Below are 25,740 nucleotides of genomic sequence, written 5' to 3' on the forward strand. Positions count from 1 at the left end.
GTGAGCCTCAACATCTTATTAATACAGCAGTAAGTTCCAAATGATCAACTACACACCTGCCAGAGCCTGAGCCAGCATCTATAACTTCTTAAAATGTGTAACTTCCCAATATCAACTCTTCTATTATTTCAACATTATTTTGTAGCAGTCACTGAGCTTTGACTGTATCTTCTCTTGTTCCTCATGGATGGAGCCAGTTGACCAACTGCCAGACAATCCAGGCTCAAACACTTTATGCATACACAGCACAAGTAGGTTACACTCGTTCTTTCAGCGTGCAAAATATATTCCTGATATTATGGTGAATGTGCTAGGAAAGGTAGTATCAGCATTGTTTCTACCTGGAGCTGGGTTTGGTTGAAGGTGGCAGTGCTGTTTGGGCTGAGAAAGCCATGCGTAAGTAAGGTAAAGGAGGTTATTAGGTTGGTGCGGGGAGCAGTGAGACCTGGCATTAGGGGAGTGTCTCTGGGACGCCAGAGGTCACTGTCTAGCCTCCTGGAGGTGTTGTGGGACCAACTAGACGAAACACTGTTGAAAGGAGGTTCCCACCCGATGACCCCAAAGACATGTTAGTTATCACTGCTCACTGATCTGTATAGTTAAGCCTTGCTATAATAGCTTATCATAGGGCTTAGGAGGTTATTCACTGAGTGCTGATCCTTTCTCTAGAGCACAAACTTCTTGTGTTTACTTGAATTTACTTTTTTAAAGAAGACATACAAATCAAATACGCAAAATATGCAAGTGCATTGCACATTCAGTAAATCAGAGGGTGAAATGATTAATCACTTTTTTTTAAGTCTATTCACTATGTAGTTTTTTCACTTTTTTCCTAACCAAAGCAACTGCATCACAATTCAAATGAATTTAAGTACATACATCAGTAACTAAAAACATGACTGTATATACTGTAATGCTGTGATATTTGGGGCTTATCCTGACAGTCTATCTTCAGCTCAGTACAAAAAACAAGCTAATAGTGCAACAGCCATCCTTTTGCAACAATTATAAGATTATGATTGTTTCTGTTGCTTTTGCAGTCTTTTTTATAAACTTTTAACCAGGAAGTAAAATAATGTGTGTCACTGCTCAGAGTTACTAATTCAGCCAGTAACTATGTAGATTAAGTATAGTCAGTTAAATGTTTACAAGCCATTCCTAACAACTCTAGTCGAAACCAGACCATTGGTTTGTTACAAATCTGAATTGAATCTGAAATGATAAAATATTCTTATTGGCATTTTATGCTAAAGAGTTTGGATTCGGCACATCATCCTAAACTGTGCCACCAGGCTTTCAGATGGATGTTGACTCAAAACATTTGGCTGTCTATTCAAATTCAAATATACTCAGTCAAATTCACCAATTTTAATATATGTAAAAAAAAAAAAATAATGGACATTTCTTGCAAGCTTGTTCTTTCAATTGTACAAATGATTATAACTTGTTTGCTACAAGTAATATAAGCTGCTTGAGGTGGCAGGACTAATATCACGTTGGTTTTGTCAGCAAAACCCTCCCACAAAACATGCCAAAGTAGACACTGTTTTCGCGTGTTGTTACAGCACATACAAAGTTGTCTTTGCATACTGTCATGCACACAAAAAGCCTGGCTCTGACGCATTGCAAACAGAAACGCTCGCCTTGACGCACAACAAACAGAAGGGCTTGCTTTGACATGGTTCTCAACACAGCAAAATTTTGCTGAACCCTAATACTAATAATAATCTCAGGTGAACTGAGGGTGTTCATGGATATGTATATGTGTTTGTGCAGCCCTGCCTCCTACAAATACAGTTGATTTGAAACAGCAAATATGTTGTGGGAAACATAATGTCAAGCAAATTACTTTTTACACTCAATATCTACTGCACATCTGTCTGTCCTGTGAGAGAGATTCCCCTCAGCTGCTCTTCCTGGGATTTCTACCATTTTCTTCTCTGTTAAAGGTTTTTTTGGGGGGGTAGTTTTTCCTTATCTGCTGTGGCGGCATGGGTATATCAGAACTGGATACAGCGTTGCATGTGGGGCCCCTATTCATTCCAAAATGGTTCAACTGCCATATATAAAATTACTCAGATAATCCAGGGATTATCGGCACTGCCTCTTCACTGTGTGGCCCACTAGAGACTTACAGAGGCTGAGCTCTGCCAAGAGTGCCCAAAACAGCTAACTTCTGCTGGCTGAACAGCTAACTTCTGGTTTAACGCTCTGCTAACTTGAATGGGTGTCATAACCAAGAAACGTTGTTAAGTTAATTTAATCAGTTTATCTTGTGTCTATGTTGTCTTGTGATTTCCGGTTTCATTTTGAAAGTTAACTCTCCTCTTGTTTCAGGCAACTTGCTCCTTCCCCTGTGTGTTTTCCCGCTGGTCTGATTGTCTGCCTCGCCCCTGATTGTTTCCACCTGTGCCCTTACCCTGTGTGTATATTTTGTCTGTGTCTCCCTTTGTCCTGTGCCAGTTCGTCTTGTCCTTCATGTCAGAGAACCAGCGTTGTATCCATGCCATTTTGCCATTACCATTGTCAGGTCTTGTTATTTTGATACTTTGTTCATGTTTGTTTTCTGTTTGATTTTTCATAGTGATTGTTCAGCCTCAGTAGAGTGATTTTATGTTTGTTTTTTCATAGTGATTGTTCAGCCTCAGTAGAGTGATTTTATGTTTGTTTTTTAGTCTAGCGTTTATTTCCTAGATCATTTTTTGTTCTTAGATTTAGTGTAGGTTTTTCCTCTCTCGAAAGTGATTTTCATTTTGTGTTAAATAAACTTTGATTTTGTACTTTGCCTCTCAAGTCGTTTATTTGGGTTCAGGTCCTTTGTTCGGTCGTGTCAACTAGAAATCCACTAGATATATGTTGCTGCAATAAAAATGATTGAACTCAGATGAACAGACTAAAAACTTTATGATACTGGATAAAACAAATGTTGACAAAGCTTTTTCTTTATTTGCAGTTGAAAAAAGGTGAAATTGCAGTATATTGCAATATATGTTATCACAGTAATGTTGTATCTTGACCTAACTGTAGAGCGCTGGAATGAATGAATGAGTCCCTTAAACCCTGTAATAAGTTTGCATTTTTGCAGTCCCAGTTCCCTCATCTCAAAGTTTATGGATTTTTTTTAAATGTTTTTTTGGTTTGACGCCTGAAATGAGATCTGTTGTTAACACTGCACATCATAAATTTTGAAGCTTCTCTGTGTCTAAAAGACAGGCAGTTGCTAACAAGTGGCTAAATATAAACATAATGTAACTATCATGTACTTTTGTTTGCCACAGAGCTGACTGTCTGCAATAATCCAAAGGAAAAATCCCATGGGCTTTTCGACACAGTCACAACTGTCATTCCAGAAAAATGTCAGCCCTGCAGCAATCCTACAATAATATTGCATTGGGGGCCTTCGGTGAGTCTCACCCATTGTCCATTGGTAGATGACATGAGGAGCAATCTGGATTACAAAACTGTTTCTTGTGTCAGAAGCCTTTACAACTTAAAAGTACAAAAATGTTTGCAGGCTAGTATACAGTGCTTTGAAATTTTAGCAGCTTTATTCAATGTGTGCAATATCTTTATTCTGTTTTTCTTTTACAGCATGCCCAATAAATCCAACCAAACACAAATGCAACATCAGAACATTTCAACAGGGTTCCTAAGCAAGTATGGAAAAGTATGGAAATAAGTTTGATCAATTTCCAGGTATTAAAAAGTATGGAAAATGAAAAATAAAGTATGGAAAAATATTTATGTTTCCAGACTGTTACCACTGTTCTAAAATACTGTTTTCTAAAATAGAAAATTAGGTATTTCCAAAAATAATTTAATCAATCCGGACCGTGTTTTATGCCGGGCCAAGCACAGTTTGTGTGAGAGCAAACGTCTCAGAAAACATACCGCCCCTTTACCTGATTGATAAGTGGTATGTCCAGTCCACTGCCCCATGACCCTCCTGCAGCCCCCCAGGTATCAAGTTTCACTCCAACACTGCACCTTCGACAAGAAGACGAGTTTCACGTGGTTCACAATGGGTAGATGCAAGTTTTGTTGAAACAGATTTTTGTCTTAGATTTGGGCAACAAAAGCACTTGGTTTAAAAAAAAAAGGTGATTTAAAAAATAATGCTGTAGTCACTAGGATTAGATACTGTGTTGCAGTTGAGGCTGGCTCCAAGAGCACATCATTCTCCATAGACCCCCATGTCAAAATTCCCCATTTGACAGCAGAAATAAAAATTCAAACAGTCTGGTACAAAAAGGGTTTAGGTCTCTAGCTAATTTCCCCCTTCATGACAACTGTATGAGGGCTGAATTTTTATATAACTCACCTGTTTACATTTTATTAAAGCTTAAAGTTACGCATAAATAAGGGCTGTTTTGAGTGACAGGCTATCTGCTGATACTGTCCTCGGCTTCTCAGTCAGATCTACCCCTTGCTTTTTCACTTTTTTTGTATAGAGAGTGGAGAGCTAAGTGAATCAATGAAACAAGGCCTCATTACGCTTATCCCTAAGACTAACAAAGACACTTTATATTTAGATAATTGGCGCTCAGTCTCTTTGTTAAACTTGGATTATAAACTGTTCGCTTCACTCTATGCCAAAAGACTAAAACCCTGTTTGGACAAAATTATCTCTCCTTCTCAATCTGGGTTTATGAAGGACAGACACATTAGCAATAACATCCGTTTAATCCTAGACATAGTAGATTATTCTGATTTTATTAGCAATGAAGCAATTATACTTTTCTTAGATTTTTACAAAGCTTTCGATACCGTGGAACACCCATTCATAAATGAAGCTTTACTCCATTTTGGCTTTGGGAGAAATTTCAGAAAAATAGTTCACACTCTATATAACAACATTAACAGTAGTGTCTCTTTACCTCATAGGACTTCACCACGTTTTGATATTAAACGAGGCATTAGACAGGGGTGCCCAATATCCCCATTTCTTTTCTTAATCGCTGCTGAACTTCTCAATTTATACACTGTACACTGCACTGATATTGAAGGCATAAAAATAGGTGAGAATAATTTAATTATTAGTCAGTTAGCTGATGACACTTGTCTCTTTTTAAAAAATGATATTCAAGTCCCAGTCATATTAGAGGCGTTAAAGAATTTCTCTAAAGCCTCAGGTCTTACAATTAATCAGAGTAAATGCAAAATTTTAGCAGTACATGATACAGATAAGACATCAATAAGTGGTATAGAGGTTAAAAAATCAGTTAAATATCTTGGTATCTCAATAACTAAATCATCCCCTGATCTTGAAGCTTGGTTGATTGCCTTCAAACATAATTTCTCTCCACATTCATGCATACTTTGGAACAATCAGCATATACTTTCCAGAAACAAATCCATATTCAAGAAAGACTGGTTTGATAGGAACATAATCTTTGTATTAGATGTACTTAGCAATAGAGGTAACCCCTACACATATGAAGACTTTGTTCAGAAAAAAGGTATTAATATCTCTCGAAAAGATTATAACAATGTTATTAAAAGTATATCTCCTAAGTTACTGTTCCTTATCAAAAATGCAGTAATATATGGTTCTTTGAATTCAGAAATCCCCAAGCTTTTAATTGGTGGAAAAGATATTTCAGGTGGTATATGTAGCAATCTGCATATCAGAAAGACACTTACTTCATTTCAGAGTTGCTTTCCCAAATCTATTCTATTATGGAAAATAACTTTTCCTGATATCTCAGCAGAAAAAGTTTGGACAGACCATCATAAGTTCCTTTTACCAAACAAAATAAAAGAAGTCCATCTGAAGATCTTACATAGGTATTATCCTTGTAATGAACTATTGCATAAATTTAAAGCAGATGTCTCTCCACTTTGCTCTTTCTGTAAAGCTGAAAGCGAATTGATTTCTCATCTATTCTACACTTGTTCCTTTTCTCAAGAATTTTGGACTGATGCTGCTCTACTGATTTTCTCAGCGTTTAATACAATGACATCAATATCAGAAGAAATGGTCTTGTTTCTGAGCTGTAATACAGGCGTACAACCTATTAACTGTGCTCTCAAAGCCATCTGTCTTACTGGCAAGTTTCACATTCATAAATCTAGAATCACTCAGACTAAACCTAACATAAATTTATTTCGTGTCGAATTACAATATCTCTTTGCTTCTGTCTCCAAAATAACTAAAAACAAGAAAGCTTTTAAGACCTCTCAAATAATTGGTAAAATCCTATGTATTGAATAATCTAAATGTGTGATATGTAACAAAACTGATGAAGCTGTTCGGCATATGGTATAGTTTTTCCCTCGTACACCTTATTGTTGGTACATGTTTTCTTTTCCTTCTTATGTTCTTAGCATATTAGTTATTTTCTGTTCCTTTTGGTCCATTTTATGTTCCTTTTGGTTATGTCATTTTACATGTTATTAATGTCTTTTTGAAGGATGTTACAGATTAGCAACATGTTAATCAACAATGCGTTATGAATACACATCCAATGTTCTGCAATAACTGCATTTAATGTGATGCAAGTTAAGTCTATTAATAAAGGATTAAAAAAAAAAAAAACAAGAGGCGAAGCTCCGTTGAATTTTTGCCAACAGCCACTAGGGGCGCTAACGCCATTTTGGACAGTTGAGCTTGGACTGTTGCACCTAGACAACATGCAAGATGTCAGGGAGAGAGGAGAAAAAAGTTCAGCGCTGCCAAGCGTCACGCTTTGAGTGTGACAGTCACGCAATTTGACCCATTCTCAAAAGTAAAAGAAAACAATGTAGTGCAATTAACTGCAACAACTATCAGTGGAACACTCCGCACCCGGCCTTCCACCGTTTCCGAAGGATCCCGACAGAGGTGTAGGTTTTAAAGTGTTTTAATATCAATTTAATATGCTATATATATAGGCCTATATATGGCCTCTTGGACCATTTATATCAGAACTGATTACTGCTTTAGCATTAAAATATATCAGATTAAAATAGCTTAGCCTATTATTATTACTGTCCCCTTACTGTACAACAATGTAAATAAATCTTTATTCTTGACTATGTGACGTCGCCATTAATGTGTTTCTAGTTAAAATATTGATTTTTTTTATTATTATTTATTTATTTTTTTGGTAGTTTGGCTTATGATGATTATTTGAAGGAGTAATTAAGTTAATCTTCTCATAAGTGGATGTAATATGTAGAGATGCCATCTCGGCCGTTTTTCCTCGTTTTGTTTTTTTTAAAGTCTATATTTTGCTTTACAAAAATGTGAAAAAGCAGCTGTGACCAAGCTATTACGAGGTGAGTAGCATTGTAAGCATAATAGACCTTTTTCACAGCAGACATTTTGCCTCGTCATTGTAGGAAAAGCACAGGTGTATTAAATGGCATTAATGATGGCTGCATTCCACTCATGACAGGCTTTGACATTGTGCATGCTGGCACACTGGAATAGCTTACTGGGACACTAATTGGAACTCAGCCACTGTTAATGCTATCAGTTTCACCTGTGCTTTTCCTCCGATGACTAGTCAAAATGTCTGCTGTGAAAAAGGTCTATTAATAGCGATATACTTCAGTTTGTCTGTGTGTTTTTGTGTGCAAGTGGGTATGCTGCGGTCTGCTGCCAGTCCAAAATGGCGGCGGTAGGACGAAACCATGGGGGAATTTGTTGCTATGGGGCGTTCTATTGAGCTTCGCCCCTTGGTATCCCCTTGCTGTTTGGTTGTACGCTACTTTTCGCGCTGCATTGTGGGATACTATGAGTCCACTATATATATATATATAATATATAGTATATATATTAATTTACACTAAACATTCGGACAGCACTACAAAATGGCGAACACACTATTTAGTGCACGATTAGTGAGTAGGGAATGATTTCGGACACAGCCATAGACTTAGCTTACCATTAGCAACGGCTACGACCATAGCAGCGACCGTTCATTGAACTTCCGGTCATTTGTGTTGACCCCTGAACTCAACGCTGTTCTTACAGAGAGGGTGAAATTACCCCCCCACTATTTGAAATGGATAATGACAGGACTGTGAATATGTATATATGATTTTGGTGAAAATGTGTATAAAATGATGCACAAGAATATAATATTTCCATTTGATGGTGTGTAGTAGCAATTAAAATCATGAAGAGTTGGGTGTTGTCCAAACATTTCATTCAATGCAAAAATCATATAATGAAGATCTGGAACAAGTTTAAACAATATATATATACATACGGGCAAGTATATCAGTGAGGAAAAATTATTTTTCCGACATAAAACACACTTGAGAGGAATTTTAAAAAAATCACCTGACACTGCTCACTGTTACTGCTGAACGTTCATACCAACACTGTTTGCTGCCTGAGCACCCTCTGCCCCCACAGCCTCGTCCTTATGTGCTTCATTTTTTGGATAATGTTGATATAACTACATTTTTATGATTATGTATGTGTTTATGAGTACAATTCTCATGACTACTGTGATTTACTGAGAGCTCCCTCAAAGAGCGGGGCTCATTTCCACCGAAGCATTTTGCTATTAAAAGCCACTTCCTTCACAGCTCTATATCCATATTAATAAACAATACAATATTAATGCACACAGAGACAGAGGGCTGGCATTATTGGTGCAAGAAGATAACCCACCCCTCTCCATTTTAGCACCTCGGGCAGCAGTCTCATGTTGTCGCACAGGCTGTGGCGGCTGGACTTTCAGTTCAGTACTATAGTGTAGATGACCTGACATAAACTCTTATTGTGGAGACATTGAGTAGATGATCTTACGTGATTTCAGCGAGATGGTCTGACATGATTCTGACCAAATTTGGTTATGTGAGGAGAAGCAGTTATTCCCAGGACTGGTTATCGTAATAACAAGAAAAAACCTTTCTTGATGTGTATTGGAAAGCTGTAGGTGTGTCAACTGATACCGCTTGTTTGTCAGACACTATAAATTGTCATGATGTACCAATTCTTTGGCTTTCTTGTGAGTAAACCCTCAAATGTCCAATCCAATGTGTTCTTTATTCCACAATATGTATACACAAGATTTATTTACTTTATCTACTCCAACAAAAGCAGCCAAGATGCTTGATCCTGCTGTATTCAGTTTCATTGTTTAGTTTAGTTCGCCATGTTTTATTTGATGCAAAATGATACTATACTTTCTTTTCATTGTGAAAATTCATATTTTGGGTCTGTGTGAAATCAATAATAAATGTGTTTTTAAATAACCTTAATTCTTATTTTTGTGTAACCATGAGCAAATAATAAGAGTTGCATTGTCACAAACAAGAAAATAAAAGAGATAAGACATAACCTGAGTTGCATGTTTTTATTTGATTGATTTAATAGGTTAATATTCTCTATACAAAGCTTTGTAAGAGATGTAATAATTGTTAAGACAATATAGGAAGAAACTTTTACATCCTTCATCCATTAAAGTGATGACAGATGTTTTTATTACACCAGTGTGGAACTTCGCCTCCTGCGAGCAGGTCTTGCAGCAGGTCTAGTGCAGTCTGAGTGGCTGCAACCACAGTCCTCCACGTGGATGTACGTGTAGGGAACCACATCTCCATTCAGGCAGTGCAAGTCGACAGTGCGATTGCTGGAGCGTGTCTCCCTACAGCAGGAGCAAGAATGCTGCATAGCGGCCGCTGCTTCAGAGTACCTGAAGAAAGCAGAGGCAGGAGTGATTAATACATTCAAAAGTACACCCAAACAATTTTACATCTCCTCATCCTCATGGGTTTGTGACTATTTGGAGAAATGTGACTAATATCATCCTTACATGGTGAAAGTGTTGCAGGTTCCTTCACAATATGGTAGATCCACCTCATTGTAAGACTGACAGCTCCCCTGCTTAATGTGTAATTTCATGGATACTCGCTTGCAGCCCTTCTCCTTCTCCACACCTTTTAAAAACAGATGCACAATTAGCTTGTTTTCATTTAAGTACCCTCTACCCAAAAGTAGAGTTAATGGCATACTCACAGATTTTACAACAGCCATTAGCTGATGTCTGAATGGTGCCCTGTGGAGGAAAATTCACAACATCAGCACAAACTGTTTCAGCGTGTGTTCTCACAGACACAGACAATCCAAATTCATTTGCTGGAAGTCATAAATGATACTTACAGGCTGGCAGTTGCTCTGATGGAATGGCGGGCAGACGATGTGCGAATTGAATGCTGTTAAAGTGTTTCCGACCTTAATGCAGGTGTAGTGCAGACACTTATTCTCAGGTGGTGACCAGGTATCTCCCGGCTGGAGGACAGCGAGACCGACATACACAAACATGCAGATATTAAAATCGTGATGTACTTTGAGCTATTAAGCATTATTATGTGGACCACAGCTGAAAGAGATGATCCAACTTACCTTCAAGAGCTTATCAGTACCATTGACACTAGCAACACAGTGTGTTTGTACACATTTCCCACAGCATTCATCGAAATCAGTTTCCTGATACTCATATCCCTGAAAGAAACGATAAGTTGACAAGTCAAGTTTTACAAGTTCGCTTTCCACATAAAACTTATCCTGAGAAAATCAAGTTGTATTGTGTGTATGAGTATAATAGATGTAATTTTTCTTACCAGGTCACAGTTTTTCTTGCATGTCTGAAACTCACAACGTTTTTTAAATAGACCAGTATTGGGGTCCACCTCATTGGTACAGATACAATCCTGACATGGAGGCGCAGGAACTGGAGAGCCAGGCTAGCAATTAAAGAGGAAACATATTTATACATGTGTTTTTTAACTATTCAGAACTTGTACAGCAGAAATCATGAATGATATATTTCCTTTTTTACATACCCTGTATTCAATGTCTTTGTGGACACACACTCTTTTGGGCACTAGAAAAGAGTAAGAAAATGGGAATTATGTAAAAGTGTCAATACCATAATTTGTTTTATACAAATTCAAACTATGAATTAATGAGCTCACCACATGTGTGTTCTGGACAGCATTTTCCTTCAGGAACATTGTCCTCCATCTCATATCCTACTTCACACTTCTTTTCAATGGGTGGGCAAGTGTCTCTGTGACATTCTGTAGAGATGATCAAAGAGCAATAAAGATCATTATCAGTGTATAGCAATATAAAAAAACTCTGGAGAACAAATGTGCACTGATGCTACAGGTCTTACGGCAAACAAAGGCAGAACAGCAGGGGTCTGATGGATTAGTTTGGTTGACAAGAACAAACCCAGGTTCAGTGCAGCTTATTATAGGTGGTGCTGGGCACGTCTTTGGCTTGCATGTGACAGTCTTGGTGGACTCCTTACAGATGCAGTCTTGGCATTTGTACATAAACTCCTCATCAAACTGAAAGAATAAACCACAGTTGTGACTTACTGTCTCTTGCAAGTAAACAACACAGGTTGTGATTTAAACTGAACATGAACAGAAGACTCACCTCACGAGGAATGCCCTCAGGATCAAGACATCCTGTTGGAATATGAGCACTTCATGACTGATACGATATACATATTACTCCATGACACGGCTTGAAAATATATCCCACACTTACCACACTTATCAACACATATGCCAGACTCTTTGTTGAAGAGCTTCATTCCATCCGGACAGAAGCAGCCCTCAGTAGTGTAGTTCATGGTTGGTTCATTAGGACTGTAATATTAAATCATCAAGAAAGAACACATAGTTTGCATTGTGTCTTTCAGATCTCTATAACATACTTAATATAATACACTGTATTCTACTCTACTTAGTGCTACTATGTTGTTCCAAAGAATATCTATTGCCACTATCCATTATGATCTTTGTCTCGGGAAAACGAACTGTAAAATCACACTTGTTATTAAACTTACTTGTCTTCACAGGTTGGCTGTTCTGCAGGACCACATGGCTTGTAAACTTTGTTTGATGGGCAGTCACTTGCTGTTAGTGAAGAAAAAAACTCAATTAGTTTATTTTAAAATACGTACTGCCTCCATACTGTTTCTAATAAAACATGCAGCAGCCTGTTCAATGTGTGCTAGATGCAAAAAAAGTGCGTCTCCTGATTTCACTGATACCAGTATTCACAGTAAAAGTATAGAAGGGGCTGCTTACCACACAGCTTGGTGTGGTTCCTCCAGTGCAGACAAACACCAGCCTGAGCACAGGCAGCAGCATACGTCTGCAAACTTGTGCACTCCACTGCTGGGTTGGACATATGGCAGCTATCAAAAACACAGCCTAGGTAGAAATTCTCAGGAGAGACATAAGGATGGCACGCTGCAAAGAGACTGTGAAAGTAAAACACAAACACAGATAAAAATCAAATTATGAAAAGTTAAAGTGTTTTAACTGCCATATATCAAACTTGTAGACTACTTATGGTGTCTACCTGCTCCTAAGCAGGGGACATAAGGAGTCTGGCTTGCATGGAGTTATGATTGGTGGAGGTTCAGGTACACTGGTGGGCACTACGGATGGTGCGTGGCAGTTGGGTTGGTCAATGTGATTTGCAGGCCAGTAGTCGGCCATCACAGCACAATTGTCTACCAGCTGGCCTCCAGGCAACTTGCAGTCATCCCTCTGGTCATTAGTGCAGGTTCCTGACAGTAGAGTCACAAAGCAGTTAATATTACAGTCTTACCTCAGACAAGTGATTTACCTATTTGGCCACTGTAGAGAGATATGCTCTTACCACAATGGCCCTGTGTGTTACCACCAAAGTGCTGATATGGAAGGTAGACCCTGAAGCCAGTTATTCCAAATGTGATGACCACTTTTAGGCGAAGAATCTCATAAACCAAGTTCATGCCAGTGTCCAAGATCTTAACACCGTGATTTGAATAGTAAGGTAGTTGCAGACGTTCTCCATTTTTCAGTGCCTACAGGGAAAAACATGAATACAGTATATCACGTGAACAAATATAACATTCTATGACAAAAGGATTCCCCATTGCTACTCCATATACATTGACAGTAATCTACTGGAAGTGAGTCTGGTGAGTTTCTGAATATGAATATGCAATAAAACTTGCATATGACCATATATTGTTTTACCTCCAACTCCACTGCTCCAAGAAGGTTATGATTTATAAGTGTGATTACTTCAGATTCGTATGATATAATTATTGATCGTGGACACGACACATCTTCGGTGGGATCACAATAGACATTGTCAATATAAATGACCAGGTTAAATCTTGGTGAAGTCTCTTCCATCAAGACATAAGTACAGTTTCCTTGATAACTGTAGTAGCGCCCATCAAATGTGATGTAATGAGGATCTCCCCAGCCTTCACACACACCTGAAGAGAAACATGGAAAAGTTCAAAATCTTGAATGATTTAAAAGAAAAGCATATTAGTCAATAAACATGTCATACATCCCTTTAAATAGAGAATGGCTTACAATCACAAGCGTAATGTTGGCAGCAGCCCCACTTGTCATACACAAGAACTGGCTCATTTCCGTTGGTACAAGTGATGTTTTGAAGAGGTGGACATTCATATGGAATTATTTCAACTATATTGTTCTCAATGCACCTGGCCATAGTGCAGTTGCACAACAAGAAGGTCTCATTTTGCTGATGTAAAGAGGAAAAAAGGAGAAAAATATCAGCATTTTCAAGAATTTTGAATAAACAGAATTATATATTTTAATGTGCAAAATATATTAAGATACTTACTGCAACAGCCCATGGGGGGCAGGTGGGTGTGGGTGTGGGTGGGGGTGGGGGTGGGGGTGTGGGTGGGCAAGGTGCAGTCTTGTTGTGAAGCTCACAAATATCAGAACATGTCATTGTGAGACATATACCTGATCCAATGTGTTTCATGTTGAAAATTACATCCCCTTTAGATGAGGAAAAAGACGAGTTAATTAAACAGTGATAAAACATTAAAAAAACCATCGCTTGTCACTGTCAAAGACAAAATAATTGTATTTTTTTCTTACCTGGCTTATAATGCTCGCCGTTAAATATACACAAGCATTCTGTAGTTGTTGGGGTTTCAGTTGTAGTGGTAGGTGTAGTTGTTGTGGTTGGCCTTTCAGTTGTAGTAGTAGTGGGTGTAGTTGTTGTGGTTGGTGTTTCAGTTGTAGTAGTGGGTGTTGTTGTAGTTGGTGTCTCAGTTGTAGTAGTGGGTGTAGTAGTTGTGGTTGGTGTTTCAGTTGTAGTAGTTGTTGTGGTTGGTGTTTCAGTTGTAGTAGTGGGTGTTGTTGTAGTTGGTGGCTCAGTTGTAGTTGTAGTTGGTGTTTCAGTTGTAGTAGTGGGTGCAGTTGTTGTGGTTGGCGTCTCAGTTGTAGCAGTGGTGGTTGGTGTCTCAGTTGTGGTAGTGGGTGTAGTTGTAGTTGGTTTCTCAGTTGTAGTAGTGGGTGCAGTTGTTGTGGTTGGCGTCTCAGTTGTAGCAGTGGTGGTTGGTGTCTCAGTTGTGGTAGTGGGTGTAGTTGTTGTGGTTGGTGTTTCAGTTGTAGTAGTGGGTGTAGTTGTTGTGGTTGGTGTTTCGGTTGTAGTAGTTGTTGTAGTTGGTGTTTCAGTTGTAGTAGTCATTGTAGTTGTTGTCTCAGTTGTAGTGGTGGGTGTAGTTGTTGTGGTTGGTGTTTCAGTTGTAGTGGTGGGTGTAGTTGTTGTAGCTGGTGTTTCAGTTGTAGTAGTCGTTGTAGTTGGTGTCTCAGTTGTAGTAGTGGGTGTAGTTGTTGTGGTTGGTGTTTCAGTTGTAGTAGTGGGTGTAGTTGTTGTGGTTGGTGTTTCGGTTGTAGTAGTTGTTGTAGTTGGTGTTTCAGTTGTAGTAGTCATTGTAGTTGGTGTCTCAGTTGTAGTGGTGGGTGTAGTTGTTGTGGTTGGTGTCTCTGTTGTAGTGGTGGGTGCAGTTGTTGTGGTTGGTGTTTCAGTTGTAGTAGTGGGTGAAGTTGTTGTAGTTGGTGTTTCGGTTGTAGTAGTAGTTGTAGTTGGTGTTTCAGTTGTAGTAGTCGTTAGGGTTGGTGTCTCAGTTGTAGTGGTGGGTGTAGTTGTTGTGGTTGGTGTTTCAGTTGTAGTAGTGGGTGTAGGTGTTGTAGTTGGTGTTTCAGTTGTAGTAGTCGTTGTAGTTGGTGTCTCAGTTGTAGCAGTGGTGGTTGGTGTCTCAGTTGTGGTAGTGGGTGTAGTTGTTGTGGTTGGTGTTTCAGTTGTAGTAGTGGGTGTAGTTGTTGTGGTTGGTGTTTCGGTTGTAGTAGTTGTAGTTGGTGTTTCAGTTGTAGTAGTCATTGTAGTTGGTGTCTCAGTTGTAGTGGTGGGTGTAGTTGTTGTGGTTGGTGTTTCAGTTGTAGTGGTGGGTGTAGTTGTTGTAGCTGGTATTTCAGTTGTAGTAGTAGTTGTAGTTGGTGTTTCAGTTGTAGTAGTCGTTGTAGTTGGTGTCTCTGTTGTAGTGGTGGGTGTAGTTGTTGTGGTTGGTGTTTCAGTTGTAGTAGTGGGTGAAGTTGTTGTGGTTGGTGTTTCGGTTGTAGTAGTCGTTGTAGTTGGTGTCTCAGTTGTAGTAGTGGGTGTAGTTGTTGTGGCTGGTGTTTCAGTTGTTGTAGGGGGTGTAGTTGTAGTTGGTGTCTCAGTTGTAGTTGTGGTTGGCGTTTCAGTTGTGGTAGTGGGTGTAGTTGTTGTAGTTGGTGTTTCAGTTGTAGTAGTCGTTGTAGTTGGTGTCTCTGTTGTAGTGGTGGGTGTAGTTGTTGTGGTTGGTGTTTCAGTTGTAGTAGTCGTTGTAGTTGGTGTCTCAGTTGTAGTGGTGGGTGTAGTTGTTGTGGTTGGTGTTTCAGTTGTAGTGGTGGGTGTAGTTGTTGTAGCTGGTGTTTCAGTTGTAGTAGTAGTTGTAGTTGGTGTTTCAGTTGTAGTAGTCGTTGTAGTTGGTGTCTCTGTTGTAGTGGTGGGTGTAGTTGTTGTGGTTGGTGTTTCAGTTGTAGTAGTGGGTGTAGGTGTTGTAGTTGGTGTTTCGGTTGTAGTAGTGGGTGTAGTTGTTGTGGTTGGTGTTTCAGTTGTAGTAGTCGTTGTAGTAGGTGTCTCTGTTGTAGTGGTGGGTGTAGTTGTTGTGGTTGGTGTTTCAGTTGTAGTAGTGGGTGTAGGTGTTGTAGTTGGTGTTTCGGTTGTAGTAGTGGGTGTAGTTGTTGTGGTTGGTGTTTCAGTTGTAGTAGTCGTTGTAGTTGGTGTCTCTGTTGTAGTGGTGGGTGTAGTTGTTGTGGTTGGTGTTTCAGTTGTAGTAGTGGGTGAAGTTGTTGTGGTTGGTGTTTCAGTTGTAGTAGTCGTTGTAGTTGGTGTCTCAGTTGTGGTAGTGGGTGTAGTTGTTGTAGTTGGTGTTTCAGTTGTAGTAGTGGGTGTAGTTGTTGTGGTTGGTGTTTTGGTTGTAGTAGTAGTTGTAGTTGGTGTTTCAGTTGTAGTAGTGGGAGTAGTTGTTGTGGTTGGTGTTTCAGTTGTAGTCGTGGGTGTAGTTGTTGTGGTTGGTGTTTCGGTTGTAATAGTAGTTGTAGTTGGTGTTTCAGTTGTAGTAGTGGGTGTAGTTGTTGTGGTTGGTGTTTCAGTTGTAGTAGTGGGTGTAGTTGTTGTGGTTGGTGTTTCAGTTGTAGTAGTGGGTGTAGTTGTTGTGGTTGGTGTTTCAGTTGTAGTAGTGGGAGTTGTAGTTGATGGGGTTGTAGTAGTGAGAGTTGTAGTTGATGGGGTTGTTGTGGTTCCACACGGTACTTCACAACATACTCTGATCTCATAGTCGAAACACTTTCGTGGAGGTCGTAACTGGTCCTCTTTTTTACATGTCAAACCAAATGTGTTGTTACACTGTACAACTTGTCCGGTTTCATCCACAAAGTCAGGGAGGGGTTTATCAGGATAATCTGCAGCTCTACACTCAGTGTGCCAGGGGTCTTGGCATATGTTAAAACCATGATTCCTGATGTTCTCAAATGTTTCCCAGTCATTGCCGTCCTCTCGTGGGTCATGCACGTTATACCACTCTGACCACTCACACCTGACTGGAACACACGTTGTAGTTGGTGTTTCAGTTGTAGTAGTAGGTGTAGTTGTTGTGGTTGGTGTTTCAGTTGTAGTAGTGGGTGTAGTTGTTGTGGTTGGTGTTTCAGTTGTAGTCGTGGGTGTAGTTGTTGTGGTTGGTGTTTCGGTTGTAGTAGTTGTAGTTGGTGTTTCAGTTGTAGTAGTCGTTGTAGTTGGTGTCTCTGTTGTAGTGGTGGGTGTAGTTGTTGTGGTTGGTGTTTCAGTTGTAGTAGTGGGTGTAGGTGTTGTAGTTGGTGTTTTGGTTGTAGTAGTGGGTGTAGTTGTTGTGGTTGGTGTTTCAGTTGTAGTAGGTGTCTCTGTTGTAGTGGTGGGTGTAGTTGTTGTGGTTGGTGCTCAGCCAGCAGTGGGTGCAGGTCAGCTGGTGCTCGCCAGTAGTGGGTGCAGCTGTTGTGGCTGGTGCTTTCAGCTGTAGTAGTCGTTGTAGTAGGTGTCTCTGTTGTAGTGGTGGGTGTAGTTGTTGTGGCTGGTGTTTCCAGCTGTAGCAGTGTGCAGGTGCTGTAGCTGGTGCTCGCTGAGTAGTGGGTGCAGGTGTTGTAGCTGGTGCTCTGGTAGTAGTGTGTAGCTGTTGTGGCTGGTGCTCAGCTGTAGTAGTGGGTGAAGTTGTTGTGGTTGGTGCTTTCAGCTTGCAGTAGTCGTAGTAGGTGTCCTGTTGTAGTGGTGGGTGTAGCTGTTGTGGCTGGTGCTTTCAGCTGTAGCAGTGGGTGTAGGTGTTGTAGCTGGTGCTCGGCTGTAGCAGGGTGCAGGTGCTTGTAGCTGGTGTCAGCTGCAGTGGGGTGTAGCTGTTGTGGCTGGTGCTCAGCTTGTAGTAGTCGCAGTAGGTGTCTCTGTTGTGCAGTGGTGGGTGTAGCTGTTGTGGCTGGTGCTTTCAGTTGTAGCAGTGGTGCAGGTGCTTGTAGCTGGTGCTCGGTTGTAGTAGTGGGTGCAGCTTGTTGTGGCTGGTGCTCGGCCAGTAGTAGTCGTTGTAGCTGGTGTTTCAGTTGTAGTGGTGGGTGTAGTTGTTGTGGTTGGTGTTTCAGTTGTAGTAGTGGGTGAAGATGTTGTGGTTGGTGTTTAAGTTGTAGTAGTCGCTTGTAGCTGTGGCTGGTGCTTTCAGCCAGTAGTGGGTGAAGTTGTTGTGGTTGGTGTTTCAGTTGTAGGTGTCGTGGTAGTTGGTGTCTCAGTTGTGGTAGTGGGTGTAGTTGTTGTAGTTGGTGTTTCAGTTGTAGTAGTGGGTGTAGTTGTTGTGGTTGGTGTTTTGGTTGTAGTAGTAGTTGTAGTTGGTGTTTCAGTTGTGGTAGTGGGTGTAGTTGTTGTAGTTGGTGTTTCAGTTGTAGTAGTGGGTGTAGTTGTTGTGGTTGGTGTTTCAGTTGTAGTGGTGGGTGTCGTTGTTGTGGTTGGTGTTTCAGTTGTAGTAGTGGGTGAAGATGTTGTGGTTGGTGTTTCAGTTGTAGTGGTGGGTGTCGTTGTTGTGGTTGGTGTTTCAGTTGTAGTAGTGGGTGTAGTTGTTGTGGTTGGTGTTTCAGTTGTAGTAGTGGGTGTAGTTGTTGTGGTTGGTGTTTCAGTTGTAGTAGTGGGTGTAGGTGTTGTAGTTGGTGTTTCAGTTGTAGTAGTGGGAGTTGTAGTTGATGGGGTTGTTGTGGTTCCACACGGTACTTCACAACATACTCTGATCTCATAGTCGAAACACTTTCGTGGAGGTCGTAACTGGTCCTCTTTTTTACATGTCAAACCAAATGTGTTGTTACACTGTACAACTTGTCCGGTTTCATCCACAAAGTCAGGGAGGGGTTTATCAGGATAATCTGCAGCTCTACACTCAGTGTGCCAGGGGTCTTGGCATATGTTAAAACCATGATTCCTGATGTTCTCAAATGTTTCCCAGTCATTGCCGTCCTCTCGTGGGTCATGCACGTTATACCACTCTGACCACTCACACCTGACTGGAACACACGTTGTAGTTGGTGTTTCAGTTGTAGTAGTAGGTGTGGTTGTTGTGGTTGGTGTTTCAGTTGTAGTAGTGGGTGTAGTTGTTGTTGTAGGTGTTTCAGTTGTAGTAGAGGGTGTAGTTGTTGTGGTTGGTGTTTCGGTTGTAGTAGTTGTAGTTGGTGTTTCAGTTGTAGTAGTCGTTGTAGTTGTTGGTATTGGTGTTGTGCAAATGTAATCTCCATATTTCACTGTTGAATTCTTGCATATTGCATAGTAGCACTTTCCCATGTTGTCGTTCACATTGTAAATTATGTCACCTTCTTTGTATCTAGTGCCGTTGTAAAAGCAGCCTGGACATACCTCCACACACAACCCAGTCTCCTCATCGAATATGGGCTTATCGTCTGGGCATACAGGGTAACAGCCTGTACAAATCAAAGCAGAAAACATAATACAGTATTTTTGGCCTCTTTTTTTCTGAATTTAGCATTTTTTGTTTGAGACAAGTGAGATTATTATTACATAGTATTTTTCGACTTTTAAGTGCATTGTTTTGCACAACGTGACAAAAAGCGCTTAACCAGCGGGTGCGCAAAAACGGATCTCTCTCCATAGCCTTCATGACATAATATATATTTTATTTATTCATTTTTTCATTTTAAGTGGTAGCATATTCTTTTTGTAAAGCTACAGAACTTGTTTGGCTCAGCAATGTTTTGTAAGTGTGAGCCATGTGTTTGTTATGGTCTGAAATAAAACAAGATGAGAACTTAAATATTCCCTGTGTTTTCTGTGATGTAGTATGCTTGCTTATCATAGGAAGTAATTAGAAATGACTCTTTACATTAAGGTAGTAGCCTAGTGAGAACAGGGTGTTGGGGGAATCACTTTTTTTCTCTTTTTCATCAAACCGCAGTTTTTGCAAGTTCCCGCAATTTTTCAAGTTCCTGCAATTTTTGCAAGTTCCCGCAATTTCATCACATAAAATTGCATAAATATCCCGCATATTCCATCGCATTTTTTAAGAAAACGTGCCGCATAATCAAGGATTTTTGCCCACAACAATCACAAAAAAACTCTGCATTTTGCTGAAAGGACTGATAAACAAATTGTCCAGAATTAGCTTGATGATGATGGTGGTTCTGGATAAAGCTAACCAAATCTATCCAGGATCAACATGGGAGAAAAGAAGGGAAAATATGTTAATTGCAGGAATATGCAACTGCAAAATGACATCATCCTTACTCTTAAAGTTAATGAACAATATTCTAGCCTACTGGCAAGTGTTAGCATGGCCAACCTAGTTAGCAAGCAAACTTGCTAACTCTGCAGTAGCTTATAAGGTTTTTGTTCAATGTTACTGAGGCTTTTGTTTACTAACTTCAATTTGGAAAACTAGCTTAGCCCTAAAGAAGCACAAAGGAATTTTGAAGCAAGCACAAGAGCAGTACACTGATGATGTCAGAGGGCTTTGACTGGTTGATTGCAATGTTGGTCCAGGAGCATGATGTGGTTGTTGATCCAGGAGCATGTCCTACTTGGCAAAATCATGTTGTGCTGGGGTTTTTACCACAGTTTGCAACACACAGCCCCTTGCCTGTTTACAGTCAGCTCTGTTTGTTGCCATGGAGACGTTAAGACATAAACCAACTTGCCAACAGTTGTGACAATGTATAGATGCAGACACATTACATTTGTAGCATGTGTGGCATGCCCCTACAAACCACGCCCACCGCTAGCACAAGATCAACCCACCAACAAGACAGTTATCTGAACCCTTCTGAAACATGAAGTTGTAGTGAACAAATATGAGGCCAAATGTACCAGTGATTAACTTTATAATCCATTGCACATGAAGACGTGATTTACTTTTCGAGTAACAAGATACAAACCTTACGATTATCCCTAACCTAACCTTAACTACCTCTCTTTTGTCTAGATACATACATCAAAAAAAAAAAAAGAAAACGTTTCTAGCTTCCATTGTGGCCTACTGAATGTGCGCAGTAGTGTTCCTCCTGCTGGCCCACGAGTTTCCACTTGGCTCATAGACTTTTCTTTGTGATGACGTCACAGATTTTTAAAATGCTTTTCTCGGCTTGAGGAAATTTTTACAAATGTAAGACCTCCATGAATCAAAAATTCATTATAGAAAGAGTCATGATTGACCTTGTTTGCAGTTTGAGGTGTCCTGTCAATAGTTTTAGAGATGTCTTTTTTACAGTGGTGGTCTACGGGGAAAATGCTTTTTGGCCTGAACATTCATTCATTCATTCATTCATCTTCTAACCGCTTCATCCTCTTGAGGGTCGCGGGGGGGCTGGAGCCTATCCCAGCTACATCGGGCGAGAGGCAGGGTACACCCTGGACAGGTCGCCAGACTATCGCAGGGCTGACACATAGAGACAAACAACCATTCACGCTCACATTCACACCTACGGACAATTTAGAGTCTCCAATTAACCTAGTCCCCAATCTGCATGTCTTTGGACTGTGGGAGGAAGCCGGAGTGCCCGGAGAGAACAACCATTCACGCTCACATTCACACCTACGGACAATTTAGAGTCTCCAATTAACCTAGTCCCCAATCTGCATGTCTTTGGACTGTGGGAGGAAGCCGGAGTGCCCGGAGAGAACCCACGCTGACACGGGGAGAACATGCAAACTCCGCACAGAAGGGCACCCACGCCCGGGATCGAACCGGCAACCCTCTTGCTGTGAGGCGAGAGTGCTAACCACCACACCACCGTGCCGCCCTGGCCTGAACATGATTTTTTTTTTTTTTGTTGCAATACCATGAGTGGCCACTGTGAAAGATTCATAGTTGGCTAAATGCTAACTTAGCACCATTAGGGCTTCCACCTCTGGACCTGAAGCAAAGAGAATTGATTGTGTAGGCAAGGTGGGTGAGTCATGTAGCTAGTGGGTGGTTCACGTAGCTGCTCCAGCTGTAGCCATACCTACTAGTTACAGTTTGCAAGGCTGGTGTAGAAATGCATGCCAAATAGAAAAGCAATCATGTCTGGTTGGAAGGAGAAACACACCTACTTTTAAACATTATGAAAGACTTGGATATCAACAGTTTGTTGGATACGTGCAAATATCGCAATACCAACCTTTACAAGAAGGTAACTTAAGGAATGAAAGAGGGAGGCTGTGTTCATACGGTCCAACAAGGCCGCCACCACTGAGAAAACTTAACTAAACTTGTTTCGATGCAAATAAGCAAAATGACAACCAGAACATGTGAGCGGAGTGGACTGGGTGAAAATTTCCACTCCTCGCTCGCAGACCTGTCACTTTGCACCACTCATCCGCTCCGCTTGGTTCTGCGCATTCTTCGCTCCGGTCCGGTCCACTCCATTATACATTTAAAACTGTGTCGTACTACCCTAACCTGTAATCTTCTATTCACAAATAAAACATGAGCTTGGTAGATTCTCCGGGGAAGCCCTCTCCCCACAGTTAGGGACCGTTCTCCACGGTACCGCTGTCGGCAGGGTGGAAATAAGTCAAAGTGTGGAGGAGTTGGACCGGGTTAAGCGGCCGACCTCCGGGGAAGCCCTCTCGCCTCTCCCCGTAGTTAGGGACCGCTCTCCAAGGTACCGCTGCTTCTCTTCTCAGTCTCTTTTCTGAAGTACACAGTAAACTCCATAGATTTGAAAGAAAATAGTGTGGGTGTGCGCAGGTGCAAAGATGCATTCTGGGTGGGGCATGAGCGACCGGGGCGAAATTGGAGCGAGAGTTAAGGCTCCGCTCCACCTTTTAAAAAAAATAGCCGCTCCTCACTCAACACAAAACCCTTCCGCTCCCCGCTCAGCTCCGCTCACATGCTCTGATGACAACCTGCTCCATGAATTCCATTGTTCTATATTTCGTATCGGTAAATGACATGTAAGGGCTCATTAATCATCATGTGCAATATTGATTTTTATTAGCTATATATACAGCTTAGTAGGAATGTTGTCCTTTTCAGAATAAGGGCAAAAACTGAAATACTTTGTGCAAGTAATAATAGTGAGCGTGTGTTAACCTCTTACCTTCCAGTTTGGGTAAAGGTTCAGTACAAGTGCCGTTTGGATTTAAACAGGTCTTGTAGCAAGGTTTGTGGCAAGGATGGTAGTGCCACTTGCATTCACCTGGGCCGTTGTAGTAATCACAGAAGACAGCTAGACAGAAAAGACACAAAGTATATTATGTTTTAAATACAGGAAGTGTTGATGTGTCATTTAGCAAAAGAGACCTCAAACTTAAACTTGACCTGATACAATCTTGTATTACACAACTACAATTCCAATAAGAATGCTTTGCAAATTCTTTTCCATGTATATTCAGTTTAATATAGAACAAAGACTAGATATTTAATGTTCAAACTGATAACCTTTAGTGTTTTTTTGTAAATATACACTCATTTGATATCTACAACATCCTGCAAAAAAGTTGGAACAGGGGCAACAACACTGGGGAAAATGTGAAATACTCATTTTGCAAGTAAACAGGTCAACAGTTAACAGGTGATAGTGTTATTATTGGGTATAAAAGGGACATCCTCAAAAGGATACGCAGTCAAGCATGGAACAAGGTTAACCACTTGGTGGGCAAATAGTCCAACAGTCTACAAACTACGTCTCTCAAAGCATAACTGCAAAGAATTAAGGGATTTCACTATCTACAATCCATAATGTCATCAAAAGATTTAGAGAATCTGGAGAAATCTCTCTATGTAAGGGGCAAAGCTGACCATGACTTTCGACCCCTCAGACTGCACTCCATTAAAAACTGACATGACTGTATAAAGAATATTACTACATGGGCTCAGGAACACTTTGGAAAACTATTGTCTGTAAAGACAGTTGGCTGCTGAATCAACAAATCCAAGTTCAGACCCCACCATGCAAAGTTAAAGCCATATATCAACAACATACAGAAATGCCGCCGACTTCTCTGGGCCTGAGCTCACCTGAGATAGACTGAGACAAAGAGGAAAAGGACCATCCAGATTGTGACCAGTGCAAAGTTCAAAAGCCAGCATCTGAGATGGTATGGGGCCGTGTTAAGTTACACATCTGTGAAGGCACCATGACTGCTGAAAGGTACATACAGGATTTGGAGCAACATATGCTGCCACCAAGAAGCCGTCTTTTTCAGGAACGTCCCTGCTTATTCCAGCAAGACAATGTCGAGCCACATTCTGCTCGTGTGACAACAGTGTGTCTTTGCAGTAAAAGAGTGCAGGTACCAGACTGGCCTGCCTGCAGTCCAGAACTCTCTCATTGAACGTGTGGCACATTATGAAGCCCAAAACACAACAACAGAGATCCCGGACTGTTGAGCAACTGAAGTGATATATCAAGTAAGAATGGGAAAGAATTTCACTTTTAAAACTTCAACAATTAGTGTCCTTAGTTCCCAAACACTTACTGAACATATTGCAGTCATCAATCTCATAATGAGTTAGTTTATATATACAAAAAAACCCCACAATAACGTTAATCAGATTGAGCATTAAATGTCTTGTCTTTGCCTTCTTTTAAATTGAATATAGGTTGAAAAATATTTGCATATTTTTATTTACATTTTACACAGTGTCCCAAGTTTTTTGGAATTGGGGTTCTATTTCCTTTAGGCCTGAGGACTGTGCTTAGTGTTTTGTAAACTTGGGAGGTTCTCACTCACTTAAAGGGATCATGTACTGTGCATAAATTATTGCATCAAATTACATTACATTTAGTGTCCATTCACATGTTAAATAATAAAAATACACAGCGTGTACAAACAATCTTTAAATGCTGAGGTAATAAAAATGTTGGAATCTAAAACAAGTTTTAAGCACCAGAAAGGGCTGGAAAAACTCAGTTTAACCTGAGGATAAAATTGTTGTTTACTTACGACAGATTTCTGGAGTTCTCCATGCAACGCAGACAGAAGCCTCATTACAAGCTTGAGCATAAGCTGCGACTGCAGAACAGAAACACTCGCAGTCTCCTCCAGAGTCACAGGCACATGAGTCTGTCACACAGTTGTCATGAAATGGACGGGGGTCTACCTGTTGAGTTACCAAGATATATGACAGTTTTAAAATGTTTTGTTTTGTTTGTTTAGAATGTTTTCAACCATCAAACTTTAAATAATGATAAATCAGAAATGGGTCATTACCTTAGAGTGGCACTGGTGGAACGTTTCTCCCATTATAATGTTGCACATCGTTTTTGCCCAGTAATGGCGATTGGGTCTTGCTCCACAGGGGTCAGCATTCATATCCACATCTGGGCAGTCACGCGACACTTTCCAGCTGTTTGCAAATTCTAAAGGATTGCTCACAACCAGCTGACCCTGGGTGGTGAAGTCGTTCTGTCCGTCACCGTCAAAATTGCCACACAGGCCACACACCTGTCCCTGTACAGTCAAACAAAAAGAGTTGGTGACTTTCCTTAAGATTTTTGTTTTTTGTTTTTACTTCACACTTGCTTTGGCAATGTAAACGTCTGTTTCCCATGCCAATAAAGTCCCTTTGAATGGAACTGAGTTAAACCCCATCATATTAGAAGGCAGTGTGCTTACGTAACACAACTGGGTGTTTAACGCACCACCGTTTCAGTTAAAAATAACATTTTGCTACGTTTTGTCGGGGCTGAACACAGCCCTGCACTCTTGGCACTATCGTTGCAGCCAAGGGAATGACTTGTTATTGTAGTGCCACTTTCTATCCTTGTACAACATTTCATTGGAATCACATTTCTAGGCAGCGGCTTGGGTCTGTGTTTATTTCCTGTCAGCTGATGTCATTCACATAGAGTGCAAAACATTCCAACAGGAAATACAGAAGGACCCATCGATAATGTTATGTATCAAGTTTGAAATGGTCTATATATATATGTGAC

At 40.5% G+C, this 25,740-nt stretch overlaps 1 protein-coding gene across 1 annotated transcript in view; it reads right to left on the reverse strand.

Moving 5' to 3' along the window:
• Positions 1-9,294: 9,294 nt before the first annotated feature.
• LOC125887309 (mucin-2-like) overlaps positions 9,295-25,740 on the reverse strand; it is a 29,487-nt gene continuing 13,041 nt past the window's right edge. The window contains exons 23-45 of the mRNA XM_049574009.1: positions 25,016-25,255; positions 24,749-24,905; positions 22,900-23,028; positions 18,049-19,284; positions 13,885-17,286; positions 13,619-13,782; positions 13,342-13,516; positions 12,991-13,238; positions 12,629-12,815; positions 12,326-12,536; positions 12,049-12,224; positions 11,805-11,874; positions 11,504-11,604; positions 11,390-11,421; positions 11,121-11,298; positions 10,918-11,022; positions 10,786-10,826; positions 10,564-10,686; positions 10,346-10,444; positions 10,103-10,231; positions 9,959-9,998; positions 9,756-9,879; positions 9,295-9,635 (exon numbers count right to left, since the gene is read on the reverse strand). Of these exons, the coding sequence (XP_049429966.1) occupies positions 9,425-9,635; positions 9,756-9,879; positions 9,959-9,998; positions 10,103-10,231; positions 10,346-10,444; positions 10,564-10,686; positions 10,786-10,826; positions 10,918-11,022; positions 11,121-11,298; positions 11,390-11,421; positions 11,504-11,604; positions 11,805-11,874; positions 12,049-12,224; positions 12,326-12,536; positions 12,629-12,815; positions 12,991-13,238; positions 13,342-13,516; positions 13,619-13,782; positions 13,885-17,286; positions 18,049-19,284; positions 22,900-23,028; positions 24,749-24,905; positions 25,016-25,255 (7,578 nt within the window). The 3' untranslated portion in view covers positions 9,295-9,424. The remainder of the gene's footprint in view (positions 9,636-9,755; positions 9,880-9,958; positions 9,999-10,102; positions 10,232-10,345; positions 10,445-10,563; positions 10,687-10,785; positions 10,827-10,917; positions 11,023-11,120; positions 11,299-11,389; positions 11,422-11,503; positions 11,605-11,804; positions 11,875-12,048; positions 12,225-12,325; positions 12,537-12,628; positions 12,816-12,990; positions 13,239-13,341; positions 13,517-13,618; positions 13,783-13,884; positions 17,287-18,048; positions 19,285-22,899; positions 23,029-24,748; positions 24,906-25,015; positions 25,256-25,740) is intronic.

The sequence above is a fragment of the Epinephelus fuscoguttatus genome, linkage group LG4 (assembly GCF_011397635.1).
Source record: "Epinephelus fuscoguttatus linkage group LG4, E.fuscoguttatus.final_Chr_v1".
NCBI lineage: Eukaryota > Metazoa > Chordata > Actinopteri > Perciformes > Serranidae > Epinephelus > Epinephelus fuscoguttatus.